The sequence below is a fragment of the Ochotona princeps genome, chromosome 2 (genome assembly GCF_030435755.1).
Source record: "Ochotona princeps isolate mOchPri1 chromosome 2, mOchPri1.hap1, whole genome shotgun sequence".
NCBI lineage: Eukaryota > Metazoa > Chordata > Mammalia > Lagomorpha > Ochotonidae > Ochotona > Ochotona princeps.
The window spans coordinates 62995072-63016054 of NC_080833.1; the positions used below are offsets into that span (position 1 = coordinate 62995072).

General features: G+C 40.0%; 1 protein-coding gene across 1 annotated transcript in view; it reads left to right on the forward strand.

Annotated features, from left to right (window-relative positions):
- MSH4 (mutS homolog 4) overlaps window positions 1–20983 on the forward strand; it is a 102022-nt gene that overhangs the window by 43353 nt on the left and 37686 nt on the right. The window contains exons 9-12 of the mRNA XM_058658193.1: window positions 14212–14286; window positions 16471–16535; window positions 18138–18307; window positions 20801–20937. Of these exons, the coding sequence (XP_058514176.1) occupies window positions 14212–14286; window positions 16471–16535; window positions 18138–18307; window positions 20801–20937 (447 nt within the window). The remainder of the gene's footprint in view (window positions 1–14211; window positions 14287–16470; window positions 16536–18137; window positions 18308–20800; window positions 20938–20983) is intronic.

Sequence of the window (20983 nt, forward strand, 5' to 3'; positions counted from 1 at the left end):
TGCTTTCTCATGGACATATACCTTGTCTGCCTCCAACTTGTGTTTTTATTGATCTCATAAGTGGTGGCAGTTTCCCTGTTGCCATTTAACTTCTGTGCTTCCTTTTCTTGCTGCTGCATCTTCTCTTTTTTTAATACATTTTATCATTATTGTTATTATTTTATAATACATTTTCATATTCCCTTATCCCCTCCCCGATCCCTCCCCCCTTCAGTTCCTCTATATCATTACTAACATATAGTTCTTCATACTCAGTCATATGTCCATCATTGCGGGCATGGACAATGGCAGAGAGTCCAGAATCCTATCGTCAAGATATAGTGAACAGTTTCATTGTAAGTCCACCTTTGTCTGGAAGTAGAAATGCATACTACATTGTGTCCTCACATCTGGATGTTAGTCTCCATTTCACAGCTACTGTACATCCCCTCAAATGAAAAGTCATGATACAAAATCAACAATAGAAAGAAAAATAGAAATTTACAATGCCCTGAAGTTAAATGACATGTTACTAGATATGACAGTCTCCATTACACAGCTACTGTACATCCCCTTAAATGAAAAACCACAAAACAAAATCAACATCAGGGAGAAAAAGGAAATTAACAACACTATGAAGTTAAATAACATGCTACTGAATGACTAACGTGTAGCTGAATAAATGAAAATCAAGAACCTTCTTGCAGAAAATGATGCTACTGTATGATCTAGGAGTCATTGAATGATTTAATCAGAAGAAATTGTTTTGAAGAGATAAAACCAACAGAAAACAACAAAACCCATGCGATATAGTTTCTGCTGATTTTTGTTGGTGAAGTGTGTCTCTTCTAGACAATAAACAGATGGGTTTTGTTTTTTAATCCAGTCTACTAATTTATGATGTTTGATTGAGCTTAAGACATTTACATTCAAGGTTAATATGTATGGATGGCACTTTGGTAATGTCGTTTTAGGAATGGGTTGTTCATTGGTTTAGTCTTCTGTTGTCATTTTACTGGGATGTTCTTCCCATTTGCCTTTGGTTTTGGTAGGTGCTATTCCTTTTCTCTGTCAAGAGAACATCTTTTTTTTTTAAACATATTTTTATTGCATTTCATTTTTTAAAATTAATTACATTGCATTATGTGATACATTTTTTATGCACTGGGATTCCCCCCGCCCCTCCCCACACCCTCCTCCCACGGCGGATTGCTCCACCTTGTTGCATTTCCATAGTTCAAATTCAGTTGACATTCTTTCATTGGAGGTATTTACCAAGCATAAAGTCCAGCATCTTATTGTCCTGGTAAGTTCAATGGTTTCTTGGTGAGACCATCTCTGATCTGCAGGTAGAGCCGGCAGAGTATCATCCCAATCAGGTAAAAAACCCAACATAATATTTACAACCATTTACAACATTGTGGCATTAATTGACATGGTATTGATTAACCAATATGTTAATAGGAAAATGCAGGTTCTCAACCACAACCTGTGACTTCTTCATAGACATTTCAATTTTGGTTTATATTCAGCCGTGTTCTATACACCTTAAAATGGCTTAGATTGCTATTCAGCTGTCTCATGTCTATTTTAATTTTAGTCTTTAGCAGTTTATAGCATTGAAGCACGTTTTCGCTGAACCTGGCTGTTTTTCAGGTGGTCTAATGCTATAATTCTAACAGGATATATGTCAACGGTTTAGGTGAGCATGTTTAGGAGGGGTGTGCAGAGAAATCTTCCATACCCCAGTGAGGAGTAACTAATCTTTGTGTCTCACCCAGTGAGTTATAAGTGCATCCCTGCTGACCATATCCTGTCTGTTTCTAAGCTTTCCTTGTTGTAAGAGAACATCTTGAAGTGTCATTTGTAGGGCAGGTTTGGAAGAGGCAAATTCTTTTAACTTTTCTTTACTGTGGAAGAATTTTATTTCATTTTCAAAGACAAAAGAAAGCTTTGCTGGATATGTTATCCTAGGCCGACAATTTTTTTCTTTTAGAATCTGGAATATGTCACTCCATTCTCTTTTGGCCTGTAGACTTTCCTGTGAGAGATCTCCTGTGAGCTTAAGTGGCATTCCTTTATATGTTAATTGATTTTTTTCACGTGCACATTTTTTTTAAAGATTTATTTTATTTTTATTACAAAGTCAGATATACTGAGAGGAGGAGAGATAGAGAGGAAGTGGAGCTGCCGGGATTAGAACCAGCGGCCATATGGGATCAAGGCAAGGACCTTAGCCAATAGGCCATGCTGCCGAGCCCTTCACGTGCACATTTAAGGATCTTTTCCTTATGCTCAATTGAAGAGAACTTGAAGATCATGTGTCTTGGTGAAGATCGCTTTTGATCAAGCCTGTTGGGAGTTCTGTGCCCCTCCTGGATGTTGTTTCCCAATTCTTTCCCCAGATTAGGGAAATTTTCCTTGAATATTTCATTAAATACATTTGCAAACTCAGCTTCTCTTTCTGCACCTTCTGGGACTCCCATAACTCTTAGATTTGGCCTCTTAATAGTGTCTTTCAATTCTTGAATACGTTTTTTGGACTGATCCAGCTTTGCTTCCAGCTTTTTGTTTGCTTCCCCCTGGTGACAGGAAGTATCTTCCAATTCTGAGATTCTTTCTTCTGCTTGCTTCATTCTATTTTGGAGATTCTCCATTGTACTTTTTTTTTTTTTTCAGATTTATTCTTTTTTTTTATTACAGCCAGATATACACAGAGGAGGAGAGACAGAGAGGAAGATCTTCCATCCAATGATTCACTCCCCAAGTGAGCCGCAACGGGCCGATGCACGCCTATCCGAAGCCAGGAACCTGGAACCTCTTCCGGGTCTCCCACACGGGTGCAGGGTCCCAATGCATTGGGCCGTCCTCGACTGCTTTCCCAGGCCACAAACAGGGAGCTGGGTGGGAAGTGGAGCTGCCAGGATTAGAACTGGCGCCCATATGGGATCCCAGGGCTTTCAAGGTGAGGACTTTAGCCACTAGGCCACACCGCTGGGCCCCATTGTACTTTTAATTTGCTCTACTGTGTTCTTAATTTCTGATATATCAGCCTTGATTTGCTTTATTGCTTCCTTAAATTCTTTGAACTCTTGCATGAGCTTCTCATTGTTGATCAGAATCTTTAAAATGAGTCTTATGCAGTTACTGATTGTGCTGCTATGAGCATAGGAGTGCATGTTGGTTTCTCATAAAACAATTGGATATATTCCTAGGAGTGCTATTGCTGGATCATATGGTATTTTGAATTTGAGTTGTTTGAATATTCTCCATACTGATTTCCATAGAGGCTGTACCAGCCTGCAGCCCCACCAGCAGTGGAGTAGGGATCCCTTTTCCCCGCAACCTCGCCAACAAGTGTTGTTGGTGCTTTTATTCATGTGGGCCAGTCTTACTGGCGTTAGGTGGTACCTCATTGATGTTTTAATTTGGATTTCCTTTATTGCCAGGGAACTTGAGCATTTTTTCATATGTTTATTTGCCATTTGGGTTTGTTCCTTTGTGAAGTGTTTGGCCATTTCCCGTGCCCATTTCTTGAGTGGCTTGTTTGTTTTGACATTTTGGTTGTTTTGTAGCTCTTTGTATATTCAAAACATGGAAGCAACCAAAATGCCCTTCAACAGAGGATTGGATAAGAAAGCTATGGTTCATCTACTCCATGGAATACTACTCAGCTATTAAAAAAAATAAAATGCAGTTCTTTGTGGCCAAATGGGCCAAACTGGAAACCATAATGCTAAGGGAAATGAGCCAATCCCAAAAGGTTAAATACCACATGTTTGCCTTAATTTAAGATGATATGATGTTATGTATAACATGTTATGTTATGAATGTTATATGTTGTGTATAAACTAAAATTGAAGTGTAGGTGAGGTGGTCACAGAAGGTGGCTGGGAACTCGCATTTACTTTTAACATATTGGTTACTCATTACTATGTCAATTAATTCCATAATGATGTAAATTTTTGCTGATGGTATGTTGGAGCTTTCAATTGACTGGGATGATACTCTGCTGGCTCTGTCTTCAGACCAGAGACGGTATACCTAAGAAGCCGTTGAACTTGACTGGACAATAAGATGCTGGACTCTATGTTTGGTATACGCTTGCAATGGGGGAATCTCAACTGAACTTGAGCTGTGGTTATGCAACAAGGTGGAGGAATCCACCATGGTGGGAGGGTTTGGGGAGGGGTGGGGAGAACCCAAGTAGCTATGTAACTGTGTCACATAATACAATGTAATTAATGAAGTAAAAATAATAAATAATTTAAAAAAATGAGTCTTATGGATTCTGTGTGCCCCATTTTCTCGATGTCTTCCTCAGTTAATGCTGAGGTTGGCATAGGATTTTGCTCCTTTGCAGGGGAGTTTTCAGTAATATTCATTATGTCTTTGTCTCTTCTTTTGCTCTTGGTCATTGTACTTCTGGTTAGCAGAGTCTTCTCTTTGGGGCAGGTTTCTAAGCTGTGTCACCCACAGGTTTACAATGCGATTTTACTTATTGCCATTGGTACACAACTTTTTCTTGCAGCCACTTGTGCCTCAACCTCCAGCAAGTTCTAGGTCTGGGTCTTATGTCAGATTTCCACCGTGGTCTCCACAGCCCTGGCTCCTGGCTTACCACTGTCCTCCTCCTGTGATACCTAGCTGAGGCTGCCCCGTTGTCTCTGCAACCTTTCTCCCACTTGCGGTTGGAGCAGGTCCCAGGATTAGCGAGACACCAGGCGTCCTATATAGTTAGGTTGTTGGTGGCACTGATCTTGTCGGAACCTGTTGGACGTTAGGTCTGGGTGCCACACGGACCTAATTTGACGTGTACAAAGCCACAGTTGGTATTATTTTCTTGCGGGACCAGTGCAATCCACAGACCTCAGTGAGTTCTCGTGAGCTCAGCACATACGCAATTCACTGTTGTCCCCTGCAGTCCCAGAGGTATTGCCACAGTGTGCAAAATGGCACCTGATGTACCACTACTAGAGTTCTTGATCTGCTGGCTGTCAGGTCTTAGGGCTACCCAGACCTATGTTGGGTGGAACCTGTAGAATGCCACATTGCTGCAGTTCACTGAGTAAGGAATGAGTTCACTCCCAGCTCAGTGTATGCTCAGTCCTTTCACTTGCCTTTGTCTCCTTATGCAAAATGGCTCCCAATTCAGCTCTAGGGGGCTGACCAGGCTGTGAAATCCACCCTGTTCTCACACTGTCCGTCTGGGATCTGCTGCTCTGTCTCTGCTCCTGGTCAAATCAAACGGACCAACAGGACGGACAATTCTTTGTCTGGGCTCGTCTCCCAAGCTTGCAGTGAAAGTCCCTTCCCACCTGGTTGCTGGTGGAGTTCCAGCTGCTGGTGGAGTTCAGATTGCTGTTAGCTGAATGCTGCTGGAGTATCAGTCACTACAACACCACACCATTGTGTCCGCTGCTTTCCTGTGTCTGTCAGTTTCCAGGTACCATCTGCTGTTGTTCTGTCCTTTTCTATTTCCTGGAATATGTCCTCTCTGCTTCATCCTGATTAAATGTTTTTCCGTCCGTTTAAACGTGTTTTTGCCCTATTCCACCATCTTGATTCTCTCCTCAAGTGGTTTTGATAGTTCATCAGCTCTGAATTGCTGTCCCATCTTGTCATTCCAAGCACGATGAAATCTCTTCAGAATCCACTGGCTGACATAGTCCACCTTAGTATCTCTGTTTGCCCAGATTTTCACTGCCAACACATGGCTTGTGTAATTAATTCATTTGTTCTGTCCTCCATCCTTTGTTGTGGTATCAGGCGTCCTCTGCAGGTTCCAATGGACTGCCATATCCCCCATGTGCACCTGGGTATGCTGTCCAGTGCTCTGTTTGAGCCTCTGAGGAGGCTCACCTTTGACACTTGCACTCTATGGTCAGACCATGGGCCTGCACTTCTCTTCCTGTTTGGGGCTCTGAGTCTGGCAGTTCAGTTGGAGGGATCTCCAAAGAAACTTCATCTGAGGTGATCCTAGACATGACTCTTGGGTGTGAATGCCAGTACAGCGTCCAACACAGTCAGTTGCCCCAATCAGCTTATACATATTCTGGTGGTTGCAATTGCTGGGTCAGTTCTGTTTCCAGCCCTGTCTTCCATTTGAACCAATGGGTGTTGCAGTCCAGCCCTATCCTGCCCACTTCATACTCAGCCCTCACAGAAACCAGTGAGAGCTGCATCCTAGTTGGGGCAACTCCCCATAAGCCCTACCAGGCCCACTCCCTGTCCTGGTTCTTGAGCTTGCAAGTATGTACTGCAGACTTGTTCAGTCTATCCCACATCCCATTTAGCTTTTGTACATGTCAATGGGCATTGAAGCCTAGTTCAACCCAACTAGCCCCACTGTCCAGCCCACACACATTCTGGGTGCCTTTCTGTCTAGCCACTGCTGCCTCAGTCCTGTTTTTCATGCTGTCCAGTGGAGTGGTTACCCAAGAGGGAGGTGCCCATTATTTCTCCAATGGGCCCACTTCTATTCCCGGATCTTGTGTTCTCCAGGTGGTTCTGGAGTTTAACTTGACAGAATTATCCCCCATTGCCAGCATCTACCAACTGATGCTGTGGAAAACTCAACCAACCCTCACCCACTCTGATTTATGCTTGCACCAGTAGGAACAGTTAGCCCAGCCTGGATTTTCCCTGATCTAGCTCACATAACGCCCACGGGTGTTGTAGCCCTGCCTGGTCTGGTCTGCCCCATTCCAACTCATGCCTTCTACTGGGAATGGTGTTCCAACAGGGGTGCCCTCCACATTCTCCCACCAGCTTTTCAACCTTCCCCCTTGGTTCTCAAGTGTGCTGATTGGGAGCTGTGGCCCAGTCTGGCATGGTCCATCTCGCCTCTGCTTTTGCCAGTAGGTATAGTAGCCTGGGTCAGTCCAGCCTACCCCCAATTCCAGCTGATGCTGGTGGGGGCTACAGCCTAGCCCAGCACATCTGGCCCCCAATTCCATCCACACTGTGTACTGGTATGTGTTGCGACTGAACCTGGCCCAACCCACACTGTTCTGGTGCTCAGATTCACCAGCAAGTGATGTGAACTGGTTCAGCCCCACCTATGCCAAATGTAGACGTGTGGGTACCTTTTCCTGGCCTGGTCTGGGCTGCTCCCTATTGTGGTTCTTGTGCTCATTGCAGGGACTGTGTCCTGACAGAGGAGTTTCTCAAGCTCCTCCATCAGAACCTCTCCCACTGCCAGATCTCATACATTCTGGTGGGTCCATGAGCCAGCCCTACTTAGTCCACCTCCTGTCCCAGCAGGAACAGTGGCCTTTCCTTGCTGGCTTTCAGTCCATTCTGGTTCTTACTGTTGGATATTTCAGCCCAGCCAAGGTTCGTCCATATTCAGACACTGCTCACACATGGCTCAGTAGGGGCAGAGACCTAGCCTAGTCCGTTCTACACCTACCCAGGTTCTCCAGAGCCCCAGATGGTGCTGAAGTCTAGCCCAGTTTGGCGCATCCAGTCCCAGCCCACACTAGTGCCAAGGGAGACTGCAGCCATATCCAGACCAGAACACAGTCCTCTTTCTGGCCCCCACACTCACCAGTGAGAACCTCAATCCAGCCATAGTGTCCTCTCAGCTCCCCAACCAGGCCTATTCCCAGTCATAGATCGCACACATGCCAGTGGTTGCTCTGACCTAGCTTGGCTTAGCCCCTCACCTGTCTTGGCCTTTGCCTTCAATGCTGTAGCCTAGTATCCCTGGCTCATGCAGATCAGTATGCGTAAGACCTAGCTCGACATGACCTGTGCTCCAGCCTGATTTCTCTTCTTCCTTGTGAGCTAAGGTTTGTTCGGCCCTGCTTGGTCCACCCCCTTCCATAACCAACCCACACATTAGCCAACAGTTGGAGCTACTTTGCCCAGTTTGCCCAACCCCCAGGCCTGGACTATGTGATCGTCAGTGAAAGTTATGACCCACTAAGGGAGTTTTCCAAGTTCCCCCACTTAACCTACTCCCAGACCCAGATCTCATGTATGCCAGTGGATATTATTAGGCCAGTGCCCAGCATAGTCTACCCTTCCATATTGGCCTTGTATGAGCTGGTGAACATTGCAGCCTGGCCTACCCTACACCCTGTTTTAGGATGCACATTTGGGTGCTGCTGCCTTGACCAGCCCAAAGTGTTGTTGGTTCCTTTACCCGTGAGTGATGGCAGGTTCCGTGAATCATTACCCCAACTCTTAAGCTAACCAGAGGAACTGACTTGTATTTCCACAGGGTTGGGTCCATTTATCCCCCGCAGAATCTACCCCCAGACCAGGTACTCTTGAGTGCTGATTGGTGTCATGAGCCTTCCTAATGTGATCCATCCCCTGTTCCGACAGTCAGGTACTGGGATCTAGCCCAGCCAGATATACCCTCAGCCATAGCTTTCATATGGGATGGCACGTGGCAGTCAGCAATGTTGTGCACTAACAGCCCATCTCAGGACTCCCATGTGGGCTGATGAATCAGTCTGACCCAAACAGATCATATGGGCTCTCCCCTCCAAACCACCAGGTTTCAGTACCCAAGCTTGCCAGCAAGTTCAGTGACCTCGTCGCTGGGAGTCATACTGTATTCATCCCTCACCTACACTCACGTTGGCCTTATGCATGGATGTCTCTAGGCAGTTACATACCCCAGAAACCCTAGAACTTGCCTCTGAGTGGCCAGCAGGCAGAGCCTCACGCCACTGGCGCGCTGGCCACCCAAAAGCCCAGGACTAGGTCACTCCGTGGCCATGCTGTCCATGGCCAGAGTCCCAAGCTTTGGGTCCAGCCTGGCTCAGGTACCCTCTGCGTCCACTACGCTGCTGAGGGCTCCTTTCACCCAAGCCCCGCATTCAAATACCCTCTCCCTAGGTTCCTCTTGACACCTTTCTTGCTTCTTCTTAAAAAGTACTTCAGAATTTCCTCTGCCTTGCATTTGAGTTTTCACATTTGTGTTCTTTTATCAACACACAAACATTGTTATCACTTTTAGAAAATAACCTTTTTGGGGCTTGGTTTTACTTCCCTCTCTACTTTTCTCTTATTTCTATCTCCCTTGACAACAAAATTCTTTGATGGATTTGCATTTGGTGACTCTAATTGCTTTCTTTTTCTCTCCTCACCCATTCTAATCAAATTATCATGCCACCATTCTACTAAAACTGCTATTGTCAAGACCAATAATCTTCATATTGCTTAATCTATTGTTAATGGTAGTGCTCATTGTATTTGACTTAGCAGCAAAATTTTACACAAATGAACATCTTTTCTGAAAATATTTTTTTCGATATCCTCTCCCCACCTATTTGTAGGAGTTTTAGATCATATTAAAAAAAATTAGTGAGAGATAATTTACACACAGAAAGTTACAAAATTGTAGTGCTCATTGATTTATCATAAAAGGTGTATCTGTGAAAGAATTACTTAGATAAAGAAATAAAATATTATCAATATTTTTTACTCCTTTGTGTTTTTGGTTTTCTACTTCCCTCTACAATAAGCTTCTGTGTAAGCAGACATTTTTCTATTTGTCTTCACAATGTAGGTTCACCTACTTTTTTCATTAAAATCCTTGACTATTAAAATCCAGACTATGTCTGCTCTCCTTTAGTCAAAATGATGTTTTCAAGATTTTACCACGTGGCAGCTTTAGCTTTAGCTTATTTATTTCAGTTGCTATACTTTATATACTCATCTGCTATATTAATATGCAGTTAGTTTTCCATTTTAGTGTTGCTGAACTTCTGAACTGTTGGCAGTTTTGAACAATTAGAAATAATGCTGGAAAACAATGTTATACCTGTCTCAATATAATTCTGCAGGTATTTTTGTTGAGTATATAGTTTGTAGTGAAATTTCAGGATAATGAGGTATACATATTTTTAACTTAAGTAGATAGTGCCAAAATGTTATTCAAAATGATTATTTCAGTTTATAATTTCATTAGCAATGTAAGAAAATTTCCATTGTTCAAAACCTGATGTTGCTCATTTTTTCAATTGTAGCCATAAAGTTTGTTAACCAGTGGTATTCAATTTTGGTGTAATTTGCATTTTCCTGTTAATTTAGTGGATTACCCTTTCAAAAGATACTGACCATTTTAAAATCTTTTATGAAAATCTTGTTCAGGACTTTTCCTCATTTTCTATTAGGGCTTTTCTTTTTTTAATATTTTAGATGAGAAGTCTGTTAGTTCTTTGTGTTGCAAATATCCTCTCTCATGTTATAGTTTCCTTTAGCACTGAGTGTTGTGGACAAGATACTGTTGGTATGTCACACTGATAACCTCAGCCTTCACCTCAGCAAGGGAGATCTCTTGGAAAAGGGTCTGGGATCCTCTGCCTGGCTATGTTCTCTCTGGAGGACAGGTCAGGAAGCAGCAGAGAGTCAATGCTTCAGGCAACAGTTCCTGACAATGATGAATAGAAATTAGTTATTAAATGCTGCAGTTTCAATATCTCAAACAATAGCTCCTGAAGCATATTTTACACTATTTCCCAGAGGCCTGAGATCTGATCATTATTGCGTTCTGTGTGGGTGTTCTCTTCCTTGATTTGCTTCCCTACCCCTCATCCTGTTCTTGCCAGAATCACTTTTCAAATAAACTATTTGCCTTCAAATTCTAGTTACTCATTTATCCTGGACAAGTAAAATATTTAGTGTAAGTTCTTAATTTAAATGAATGTAGTTTGTCATTTTTTCCTGTTATAGGTAGGATTTGCCTTATCGTGCTTGAGAAATTTTTACATACCCCAATAGCTTGATTGTACTAATAAAGTTATAATTTACGGAGATAACTGAGTAATGACACAGAATCTATTATCATTGAAACAAGATTTTTATCTCTTAAAGCTCACAAGAGAAGAGGATATGCTAGGCAGGCCCATATTAGAAAGTATCAGAGTTATTGAAGAGAGAGAAGGATCAGGGGAAGCAGGGGCAAAAGCACTTGTTCCTAATTATAATGTCTTGAAAATCCATTCCTATGTCACTATTGATAAACTAGTCCAATTGCGAAAACATTCTTCATTTCGTGAAGTTCAGTACTGATGCTCAGCTATAGAAAGTACAATTTAATTTATATAGAATTTGTTTGTAATGTTTACAGTGTTGATGTTGCCTTATCTTGAAAACCTGTAATTTAGATAACCTGAATTGTGAAATTGTTTTATTCATACAAGCATGAAACAATGAGGGAAGTTTATGCTGTTTTGTAACTATCTGGGAGGTTCAAATTCAGCAATCTGATGTACTGTTTATAATATCCTTTGTGCCCTTTTCAGTTAACCCTATTCTCTTGATGCTACTTAAACTGAATGGTGTTCCTCAGCTGTAGGGTACTGCCTAGGTTGTATTACACTGTGGGAGAAAAGCAGCCAGTATCTGGCTGGCATTCTGGGCCTGTTTAATGCCAAATTTTTGTTAACCTTAACAGTATGTCAGCATAGTTGCTTATTATTATTATTATTATTATTATTATTATTATTATTATTATTTTAAGGTAAGAGAGGAAGGCAGGGAACTCCTGGCTGGGATATGCCACCCTGGCTCCCACATGGGTGTGTGGGTGACTGGAGATTGCTCAGGGAAGGGGGTTTGGGATGTATTGGACTAGGAGCAGTTGAGGGCATATTTAACAGGGGAAGAATTACTTCTGGGGGCTTCCACCAATGGATTCACCTAGGGGCACATTCTGTAGAGGATTTGTGGGTTTGCCACTTTGGGACTCTGCACTAGGTTTGAGCAGAGAGCTGGGGGTGGTGATGGGCTGAGCCAGGTTGTACCACATAACCCACCTGATGGGAAAACCACTTGACATTTGCAGGAGCTGGGGCTGGGAGGAGGTCGGGTGGGGTCACACTGTAGCACCTACTGGCATGTGCAGTGCTGCTGCCCCCATTGGCATGTGTGAGTTCTGAGGCTGGGAGCAGGCCTGGTATGGGAACTTGGGAAATTCACCTATTAATCTACAGTTCCTGCTGGGGAGCACAAGAGCTGGGGCTGGGTACAGGCCAGACTAGGCAAGGCTGCAGCACTCCACAGCATTTGTGTGGGCCAGATCTGGGCCAAGCTGTAGCACCTGCTGTCAGGTACAAGAACCAGGACAGGGAATGGGCTGGTATCGATTGATGAGAACCATAATGGGTACAGGCCAAGTTGGGCTAGGCTGCAGTGCCCACCAGTGAGTGCCTGAAATGGGGACTACCAATGGCAGCCTGGGCTGCAGTGCCTGACATACACACATATTTGTTCCTTGGAAATGGGCCTGGTAAGAGAACTTGGAGAACTTCCCTGCCAGATCACAACTCCCACTGGTAAGCACAAGAACCACAGCTAGGAGCAGGCCAGGCTGGGCCTTTTGTAATAAAATAAATAAATCTTTAAGAAAAAGAGAAGCAGTTGTATTCCCTTGGCACAAACATGGATTCGGACTTGACGCACCATGCCGGGTCAGACCGCAACACAGTTTGGTGCTCTGGAGGACCAGGGTAGATGTGGGACGGACTCGGCTAGGTTTCAACCCCAACTGAGCCATATATGAGCTATATGTGGGTATGGATGAGCCGTGGCTGGGCTGAAACTCTCAACAGCAGGAACTAGAATGGGTTGAAGAGCGGTGCTGGCCAAAGGACCTGCTGGTATGCATGAAACCTGACACCAGGAAGGGGTCTGATGGAGGAATCTGAACAGTTCCTCCCTAGAAATAAACGCAGGAAGTATGGAGGTAAACAACCCAGAAGAGGCTCTGGAAAGTGACCCACTGGCATACATTTGGCTCGGGTTGGGGGTAGACCAGGCTGAGTTGGTTCACGTCATCCACTGGCAAACCCAAGTGCTGGAACTGTGAGGGGGCCTGGCCAGGTTTGGTTGCGATAAAAATAGTACAAAACACCAAATGCCAAGGTGAAATGGCCTGTGCCAATAGGGAATGCAGCACCCAACCAGCACACCTCCCCCTGGTTTAGGTGAGGGATGAGTGTGTGATGGGCAGAGCTGGGAAGAGCTGCAATACTCATTGGTTCCAATGGAGGTCAGGGCTCAGAATAGAACCAACCCAGGGATTACAACCACCAGCTGATCGGAGTGATGGACTGTGGGGGGCACTGTGCTTACTAGTAGTGCATGTAGGAGCCTGGACTGGGAACACCTCAAAGTTTCTTTGGGGATTCCCCTGAACAAAATGGAGGAATCAAAACATTAACCAAGAAAAGATAGAAGATGGAGTAGATCAATCAACTACCTCAGCTATATGTTTGCAGCGAAAAACTGGACAAGGGGAAACTCTAAGATGGACTATGTCAATCAGTGGACTCTGCACCAGTCTCATCGTACCTGGACTGTTGCTGATGATATGTTGGAGCTTCTAATTGATCGAGGTGACGCTCTGCTGGCTCTGCCCTCAAACCTGAGAGGGCCTCCCTAAGAGGCCGTTGAACTTGACTGGACAAGTGGGATGCTGGACTCTGTATGGTGTGAGCTTTTAAATAGGGAATCTCAACGGAACCTGAGCTGTGGTTATGCATCAAGGTGAAGGAATTCACCATGGGGGAGGGGTTTGGGGTGAAGGGGGAGAATTCCAGTACCTATGAAATTGTGTCATGTAATACACTGTAATTAATGAATAAATGAATAGAAAAAAAAGAAAAGAATTGTACCTATGGAGCATCATTTCTATTGCTTTTATATTAATAAATTTTTTTAAAGATTTATTCATTTTATTATAGTCAGATATACAGAGAGGAGGAGAGACAGAGAGGAAGATCTTCCGTCCGATGATTCACTCCCCAAGTGAGCCACAACGGGCCAGTGCGTGCCGATCCGAAGCCGGGAACCAGGAACCTCTTCCAGGTCTCCCACGCGGGTGCAGGGTCCCAATGCATTGGGCCATCCTCAACTGCTTTCCCAGGCCACAAGCAGGGAGCTGGATGGGAAGTGGAGCTGCCGGGATTAGAACCGGTGCCCATATGGGATCCCGGGGCTTTGAAGGCGAGGACTTTAGCCACTAGGCCACGCCGCCGGGTCCAATAAATTTTTTTTAAAGAGTGAAAGTTGTTTGCAGTGGAATGAATTATCATTGGCAGACATTTAGGAATATAGTGTACTACTAGGCTTATTATAGTGGATGTATAATTTCTAATTAAGCTAATATATAGAAGTATAGAGAATACTGGTAGAATAGAAGGTTCAAGAAGAAAACCATTTCTTATATCAACTATTCTGTTTATTTTTGGGTTTTTATCTTAATAGGTTACTGTAGCTGAATCAAAGATAACAAATTTAATATATCTAAAGCATACTTTGGAACTTGTGGATCCTCTAAAGGTAATTTAACTGCATGTGCATTGCACAAAATATTTGCAATGTTATTTTAAAATATTGTTTTTGGCAATAATTTCACATTTTAGAGAACGTCATAAGAATAATATAATAATGAACTTTTGCATTTTCTTTCTAAAATATAACATATGTTATTATATTTGTTACCTTTAGCGAATCATTTATGAATAGATTATAGTGCATAAATATCAAGGTGTACCTCTTCTAAGATCAAGTAATTATAATTAATTTAAAATATTGATACACTGCCATAATATAATACACAGTCGAATTTTTCAAATTATCTTATTTTGCCATAGCATTTACCATTTCTTGGTACAAGATCCAATCCAGAATGTTGTATTGTGCTTAATGATTTTTTTAAAAGAAAAAGGCTATGGAAAATGTGGAGGACTTTTGTAAAAATCAATCTAACACACATATAATTGCATAATGAAAGTAATTGGACAAAGATTTCAAGAACTATTTTCACCGTTCTTATAAGAAGTTGAATATAAATCAACAAATACTAACAGCTTTGATGCAACATAAATTTCACTAAATTTCAAAGTTTGTTATGAATATGTCAAAAGCAAAGTAAACACAGGAATATAAGAAAATTTATAGCAAAAATAGACAAAATGCGTTTAGTTATAGAACTCATTTAATTTCATAAAAATATTGGGATGTTAAAAAATATGGAAATGACTCAATAAAGAAATTCAAAATGGGTAAAAAATGGTAACAAAAGCGTTCACTTCATTATTAATCAAAGAAATACAAATTAGGATACTCTAAGAAGTAGATTTTTTTTCTTAATAGATTCAACTGGTAATGAGAAATTAGTGAGACAGACAAGTACTTAAACAGCTGGTAGGAATACAAATTGCACACATTTTACAGAAAAAAAGATTCGCAGAATCTTCAAAAGATTTTGATTCTGTAATATTGCCTTTAGACATCTGTCTCAAAGAACAAATCATCGATTTTGATGAACATTTATATCCTTTGATAATTATTGCAGCTTTATTTTATATTAAAAATTACGAGTCAATCAGAATTCCAATAGACAGTGACATTATGTACTTCCTGTAGGAGGAAATATTTAAAATTTTTTTAGAATTTCTAACATGACAGTACTAATTGGGATGTGGGGAGAAGAGATTTCAATGATGTAAATGTTTATGTCAAATAGTAAAAGTAAATGTATCATAATATTTAAGTATTTATCTTTGGGAATACAGTTAAAGTATTGTGGGAGATCTATCCTGGAACTCTGCCTGCTTGGTCTATGTGGGAGGTCATAGACACACAATGGGTGTTATATGTGACCCATGACATGATTTGAGGGTCTAGAGAGATAGACATGCTTTCTAGCCAATTACAGCGCCATTGTTGGGTGGGAGATGCCCTTCTGCCCTTTCTTAGTCTACATAAGTTTGTGCTTGCTTTAAAATAAGTGGATATGCTCAATCAGACTGTTTCCAGTTGTTCTTGCTGCTGAAGAACACTATTTCTTCACCCCCTCTGTGGTTTCAAGGCCCTGTTAGCAGGAAAACCCCCAAGACAGTAAGAGTTTATTCAGTTATTCTGTGTTTCTGTTTGTTTTCTAGTTTTTATCAGTATATGTATGCTGTTTTTCTACTCATTAGCAAAAATGTTATGATTGCCTAGTGTCAAACTAAACTCTGGCATGAAATTCAGGCTATGTTTGTTCTTTTCTGTTTATCAGGTTAGTGAGCATATTGTCCATTAAGCACAATGAAATCCCTCTTTGCCACTTGCCATGCAGAAATTTTCGTTCATAAATGTATGAGGAACTTTTTAAACTTATTGCATATCTAACACAAATTTTGGAATTACCAATAGGATACTCTAAATATAGAGTGATCCACAGTACCTGCTTACAAACTTACCTCTATAAGTGTTCTGATGTTAATAGTTACTTGGGAGATAAGATAAAAAAGAGTCACGGTAGGAAATTGGTACCTGTTACTTATTAGCCATATGATCTTTACCTGGAAAATGGAAAGGATACCATCTGTGCTTACCTGCATTTATCTGAACATAATACCAAGAAAATGAAGCAAGAAAGCACTCAATAGAGTACAATGTATAAATTATGAAATGCTATTTAAATAATGTCAAATTTATTATCCTTAACTTTTTTTTTGTTTTATTCCTTAATAGATATCACTGAAGAACTGTAACACACCTTTGTTAAGAGCGTATTATGGTTCCTTGGAAGATAAGAGGTCTTTGTCACTTAACTATTAATACTAGATGACACTTTCCTCCTAAACAGCAATTTTGAAGATTCTTTTCCTCTTAAACATAGCAATTTTGAAGATTCTAGTTGTATTCTGTACAACACAGAATCTAAAAACTGTTCATTAAATTTTAAAATATACATTTCATCTTTAAGTATAATGAATATGGAAACAGCATAATAATTATTTGTGCTAATGGACAAGAATATCATGAGAGGCTGAAATCCAGATACAATTTACTGTTTCTAGCTATTTTTCACGGAAAGATTTACAAACCTGAAATATGTTCTTTTGTAATATCACAAAGGACCTAATGTAACAAAACAGAGTCGATACAAATATTGAATAAGATATATAACTTAATTTTAATATTTTTTAAGTTATTAGCATTAGTACCTTGACTTTTTTTTAAATTATTTATTATTTAACTTCATTAATTACATTGTATTATGTGACACAGTTTACATGGTCATACTGTCAATCATTGGTGATTATGTAGTTCTTCTTATTATTTTGTCTCAAAATATTTACTATTTGTTGCCTCGCCTAAGTGCAGATCCCGTGTTTTCCTTCTTTGAATGCTTGCACCTAGTACAACACTTGATACATGCTTTAAGTATGTGATTAATGAATTGTTAATGTTAGTACAGAATTTCTATTAACAATTATTTTTTAAAGATGTATTTTTTTCTTTTTAAAATTTATTTTATTTTATTTTTTATTGTTATTATTTTATTTTATGACACAGTTCCATAGGCTCTGAGATTCTCCCCAACCCCTCCTCAAGTCATTCCCCCATATTGAATTCCTCCATATTGTTACAGTGGTACAGCTCATAACCAGTCATAATTCCTTCATTGCGGGCATGGACCATGCAGAGAGTCCAGCTTCTTGTTGTCCAGATAAATTCAACAGTTTCATTGGGAGACCATCCCTGGTCTGAAAGTAGAGCTGGCAGAAAATCATCCCCTCTATTAACAATTATTTAGGGATATATTTTATTTTCATAGGCAGTCAGTATATATAATTTGGGAGCATTGTGCATGAACTGATTTTAGGATTGCTCTTAGTGGATCTCATACTGTTTAAAGCTAGTAGTGACTGCAAAAATATTGCAAAGTTGATATAATAATGCCTCTGGTTTATGTAAATTTGAATATATTTACTGCTTAATTTTTTAAAGTAATTTTCAACCAAAATTTGCTGTCATTAACTGTGATTCAAACAAAAAGTAAGGGGCCAGCATTACGGTTAAGGCACTGTTTGGAATATCCATATTCGATGCCAGTTACAATACTGACTCATTTGCTGCTGCTCCTGCCTGTTAATGCCCCTGGGAAGACAGTGGATGCAGGCTCCAAATATTTCATTCCTCACTACCCATGTGGGAGATGCAGATGGAGTCCAGACTCCAGATTTCAGTGTAGCCCGGCCTATGGCTGTTCCAAGCATTTGGAAAGTGAGCAGGCAGAGGAAGCTCTCCCTCCCTCTCTCTCTCTGTCACCTTTCAAGTATATAAACGTCTTCTAAAAGAAGATAAAATAAATGCTTACCTATAATATTCTATTTTTTTGGCCTAAATATTAGGTTTGGAATCATACTTGAAAAGATCAAAACAGTAATTAATGATGATGCAAGATACATGAAAGGATGCCTGAACATGAGAACTCAGAAGTGCTATGCCGTGAGGTCTAACATAAATGAATTTCTTGATATAGCTAGAAGAACATATACAGAAATTGTAGATGACATAGCAGGTAATTCACTTATTTGAATATTTCTGTTTGCTTTTAGGAGCAAAACAAATATTTTGAGGACAGGATGTGGCTTTTCCACTAGTGAATGCTAGTCAGGCATATTTTAAGTTGCTTTTGTCCAAAACAAAGTTAATATTTAATGTTGCCATTTGAAAAGTTCCTCTTCTACCTGCCTCAGCTTTTTTTTATCTTGCAGTGTTGTAATGTCTCTTTTTTTCTCTAAGCTGAAGTATGCTTATAGTTCCTTGCATACAACATTGTATATAAGCCATATGAAAAATTTAGGCTGCCATTATTAGAAAGTTTCAGTTGGGAAAAGGTATCTTTTTTTTTTAATCTCAAAGAGCTGGCATTTGAAACAGCCAGTAATTATCTTAACAAAAGCTTATGCTGCAGATAGCCCCGTTCTGGTTACTAGAATATACAGTGAACAAGATAAGGTCCCTGTTCTAATGAGTTTAAATTATAATAGGAGAGAGAAACAGTAAAGAAAATAAATATACATTTGCACATACAAACAAAAGTATCTCAGAAAATTAATATCAAAAGATGTGTATTTTCTAAGAACTCTTTAAAGACTCCTCAGATGCAAGTATATACCTTATATGTATACATATTTACATCAGTATTTATATATAATAATCATAACTTCACATTGATATGACATATGTGGAAAAGAAAGTTATAGTAGAGAGGGGTTAAAAGCCTGGGTGCAGAGGCATACAAGATGAGAAGATTTTTTTTTTAAGTTATATTCAACTAACTGAGAAGAGTGACACACACAGAGAAAGAGATCAGTCTTCTTTTAGTTTACTCCCTGAATGCCCGTAATAATCAGGGCTGGACCGTATGAAGCCTGGAGCCCAGAACTCCGTCCAGCTATCCCATATGGGTGACAGGGGCCTAAGCATTTGAACTAAGAAGCCTTGTCAGGAAGCTGGATTAGAACTCAGGACTTGATCTGGCACCTTGCTATAGGGTGTGGGCGTCCTAAGAAATGGTTTAAACTACACAACAACACTGGCTCCAATGGCAGGGTTTTAATAAATGGAATCTACCTACAGGTGGTGGTATAAGTACAGATACACAAAAGCACCTCAAAGGATGAGTGAGGAACCTGTTAGGATGGGATGGGGGCACTCACTTGCAAAAATAAGATCAGAAATGTAGACTGGAGATCAGACTTTAGCCTTTGAAGTCCAGATTTTTTTCACAAGAATGGAGAGACATTGAAATATTTTTGCTCTGTGCAGTGAAATTGATCAAGAAAAATATGTTGAAGGGATGTTAGTTGAGAAATGGAGAGGATCCTAACTTAAGCTACTAAAAACTTAATAAGGCATTATTTATAGTAACAGCAATGTAAATGAGAAGAGAATACAGGGATTGAAGATTAAATTCATAGCACTTAGTAATTAATAGGGCCAAGGTAAAAGGAAATGTAGCCATTACTGTTGATTGGGATTTCTAGCCTAAAGTAATGAAGATGTTAGGGGTTTTTTTTTTCAAGTAATGTTCAAAGTGTTGGTAATCATCAAGTAAGAAATACAGTAGCCCTAATGTATCCACAGGTGATCCATTCCATGATCTCCAGTGGATGCCTAAAACTCAGACAGTATGGAATTCTGTATGTCCTGTGTTTTATTCTGCATACATACCTATGATAAAGTTCAATTTATAAATTAGACATGGTAAGAGATTAACAACAGCTAGTAATAAGACAATTATTTCGCTTTAAAAAAGCTATATGAATGTGGTTTATGGCCCTTAAAATATCTAATTGCAATTATATGCTAGCAAGCAAGATGAACAGGAGGGGAACACGCAACATTTTATCATGCTGTTCAGAATAGCACATGATATAAAACTTATGAATTTTTGTTTGTTTATTTTCTGGGATTCTCCATCTAATTTTTTCATACTGTATTTGACCACGAGTAACTGAAACTGTAAAAATAAAACTATGAATAAGGGGAGATTGCTGTATAGATTTATAACTTTGTAGTGAATGTGAAGTTGAAACAGGGTTTGGAGATTTTTAGAAATTTTATTTGATGAGTTACTATTTCCTTTTTGAAATTTTTACAGTTTTAATTTTTACAAAGGGGATTTCTTATTGTACCTTATTTTCTTATTGTATCTTAATAATTGTAATAACTCATGATCTTTTAAAAAAGTATATTGCATACACATAAAAATAATATTCCTAACATACAGAGTACAAAGTAGATCATATTCCCTCATTTTTAGTTTTTGTAAATTCTTTTGCTTTAGAAAAAGAATTCAGAAAGGTAGTATCAGAACGACTACCTTTGTTTTAGTGTTGGCTGTTTTCAGATACTTAGCCACATGCTTTGAACATTTAAAAATCTTTAGAATTTAAAAAATAAGACATTCCTAGGTATATACAAAATTACAAGAAAAAATTCTTTTAACTCTTTTCTCATTAAAATTTCTTTGTTTTGTTATGTTTTTCCTGTTTCTTGTCCCTAGGAATGATATCACAACTAGCAGAAAAATATAATCTTCCTTTAAGGACAAGTTTTAGTTCTGCACGAGGATTTTTCATCCAGATGGCTACAGATTGTACAGCTCTACCCAATGATCAACTTCCTTCAGAATTTATTAAGGTTCATTCTAGAGTGGCTAAGATACTAGCTTTGATTTTACAAATTT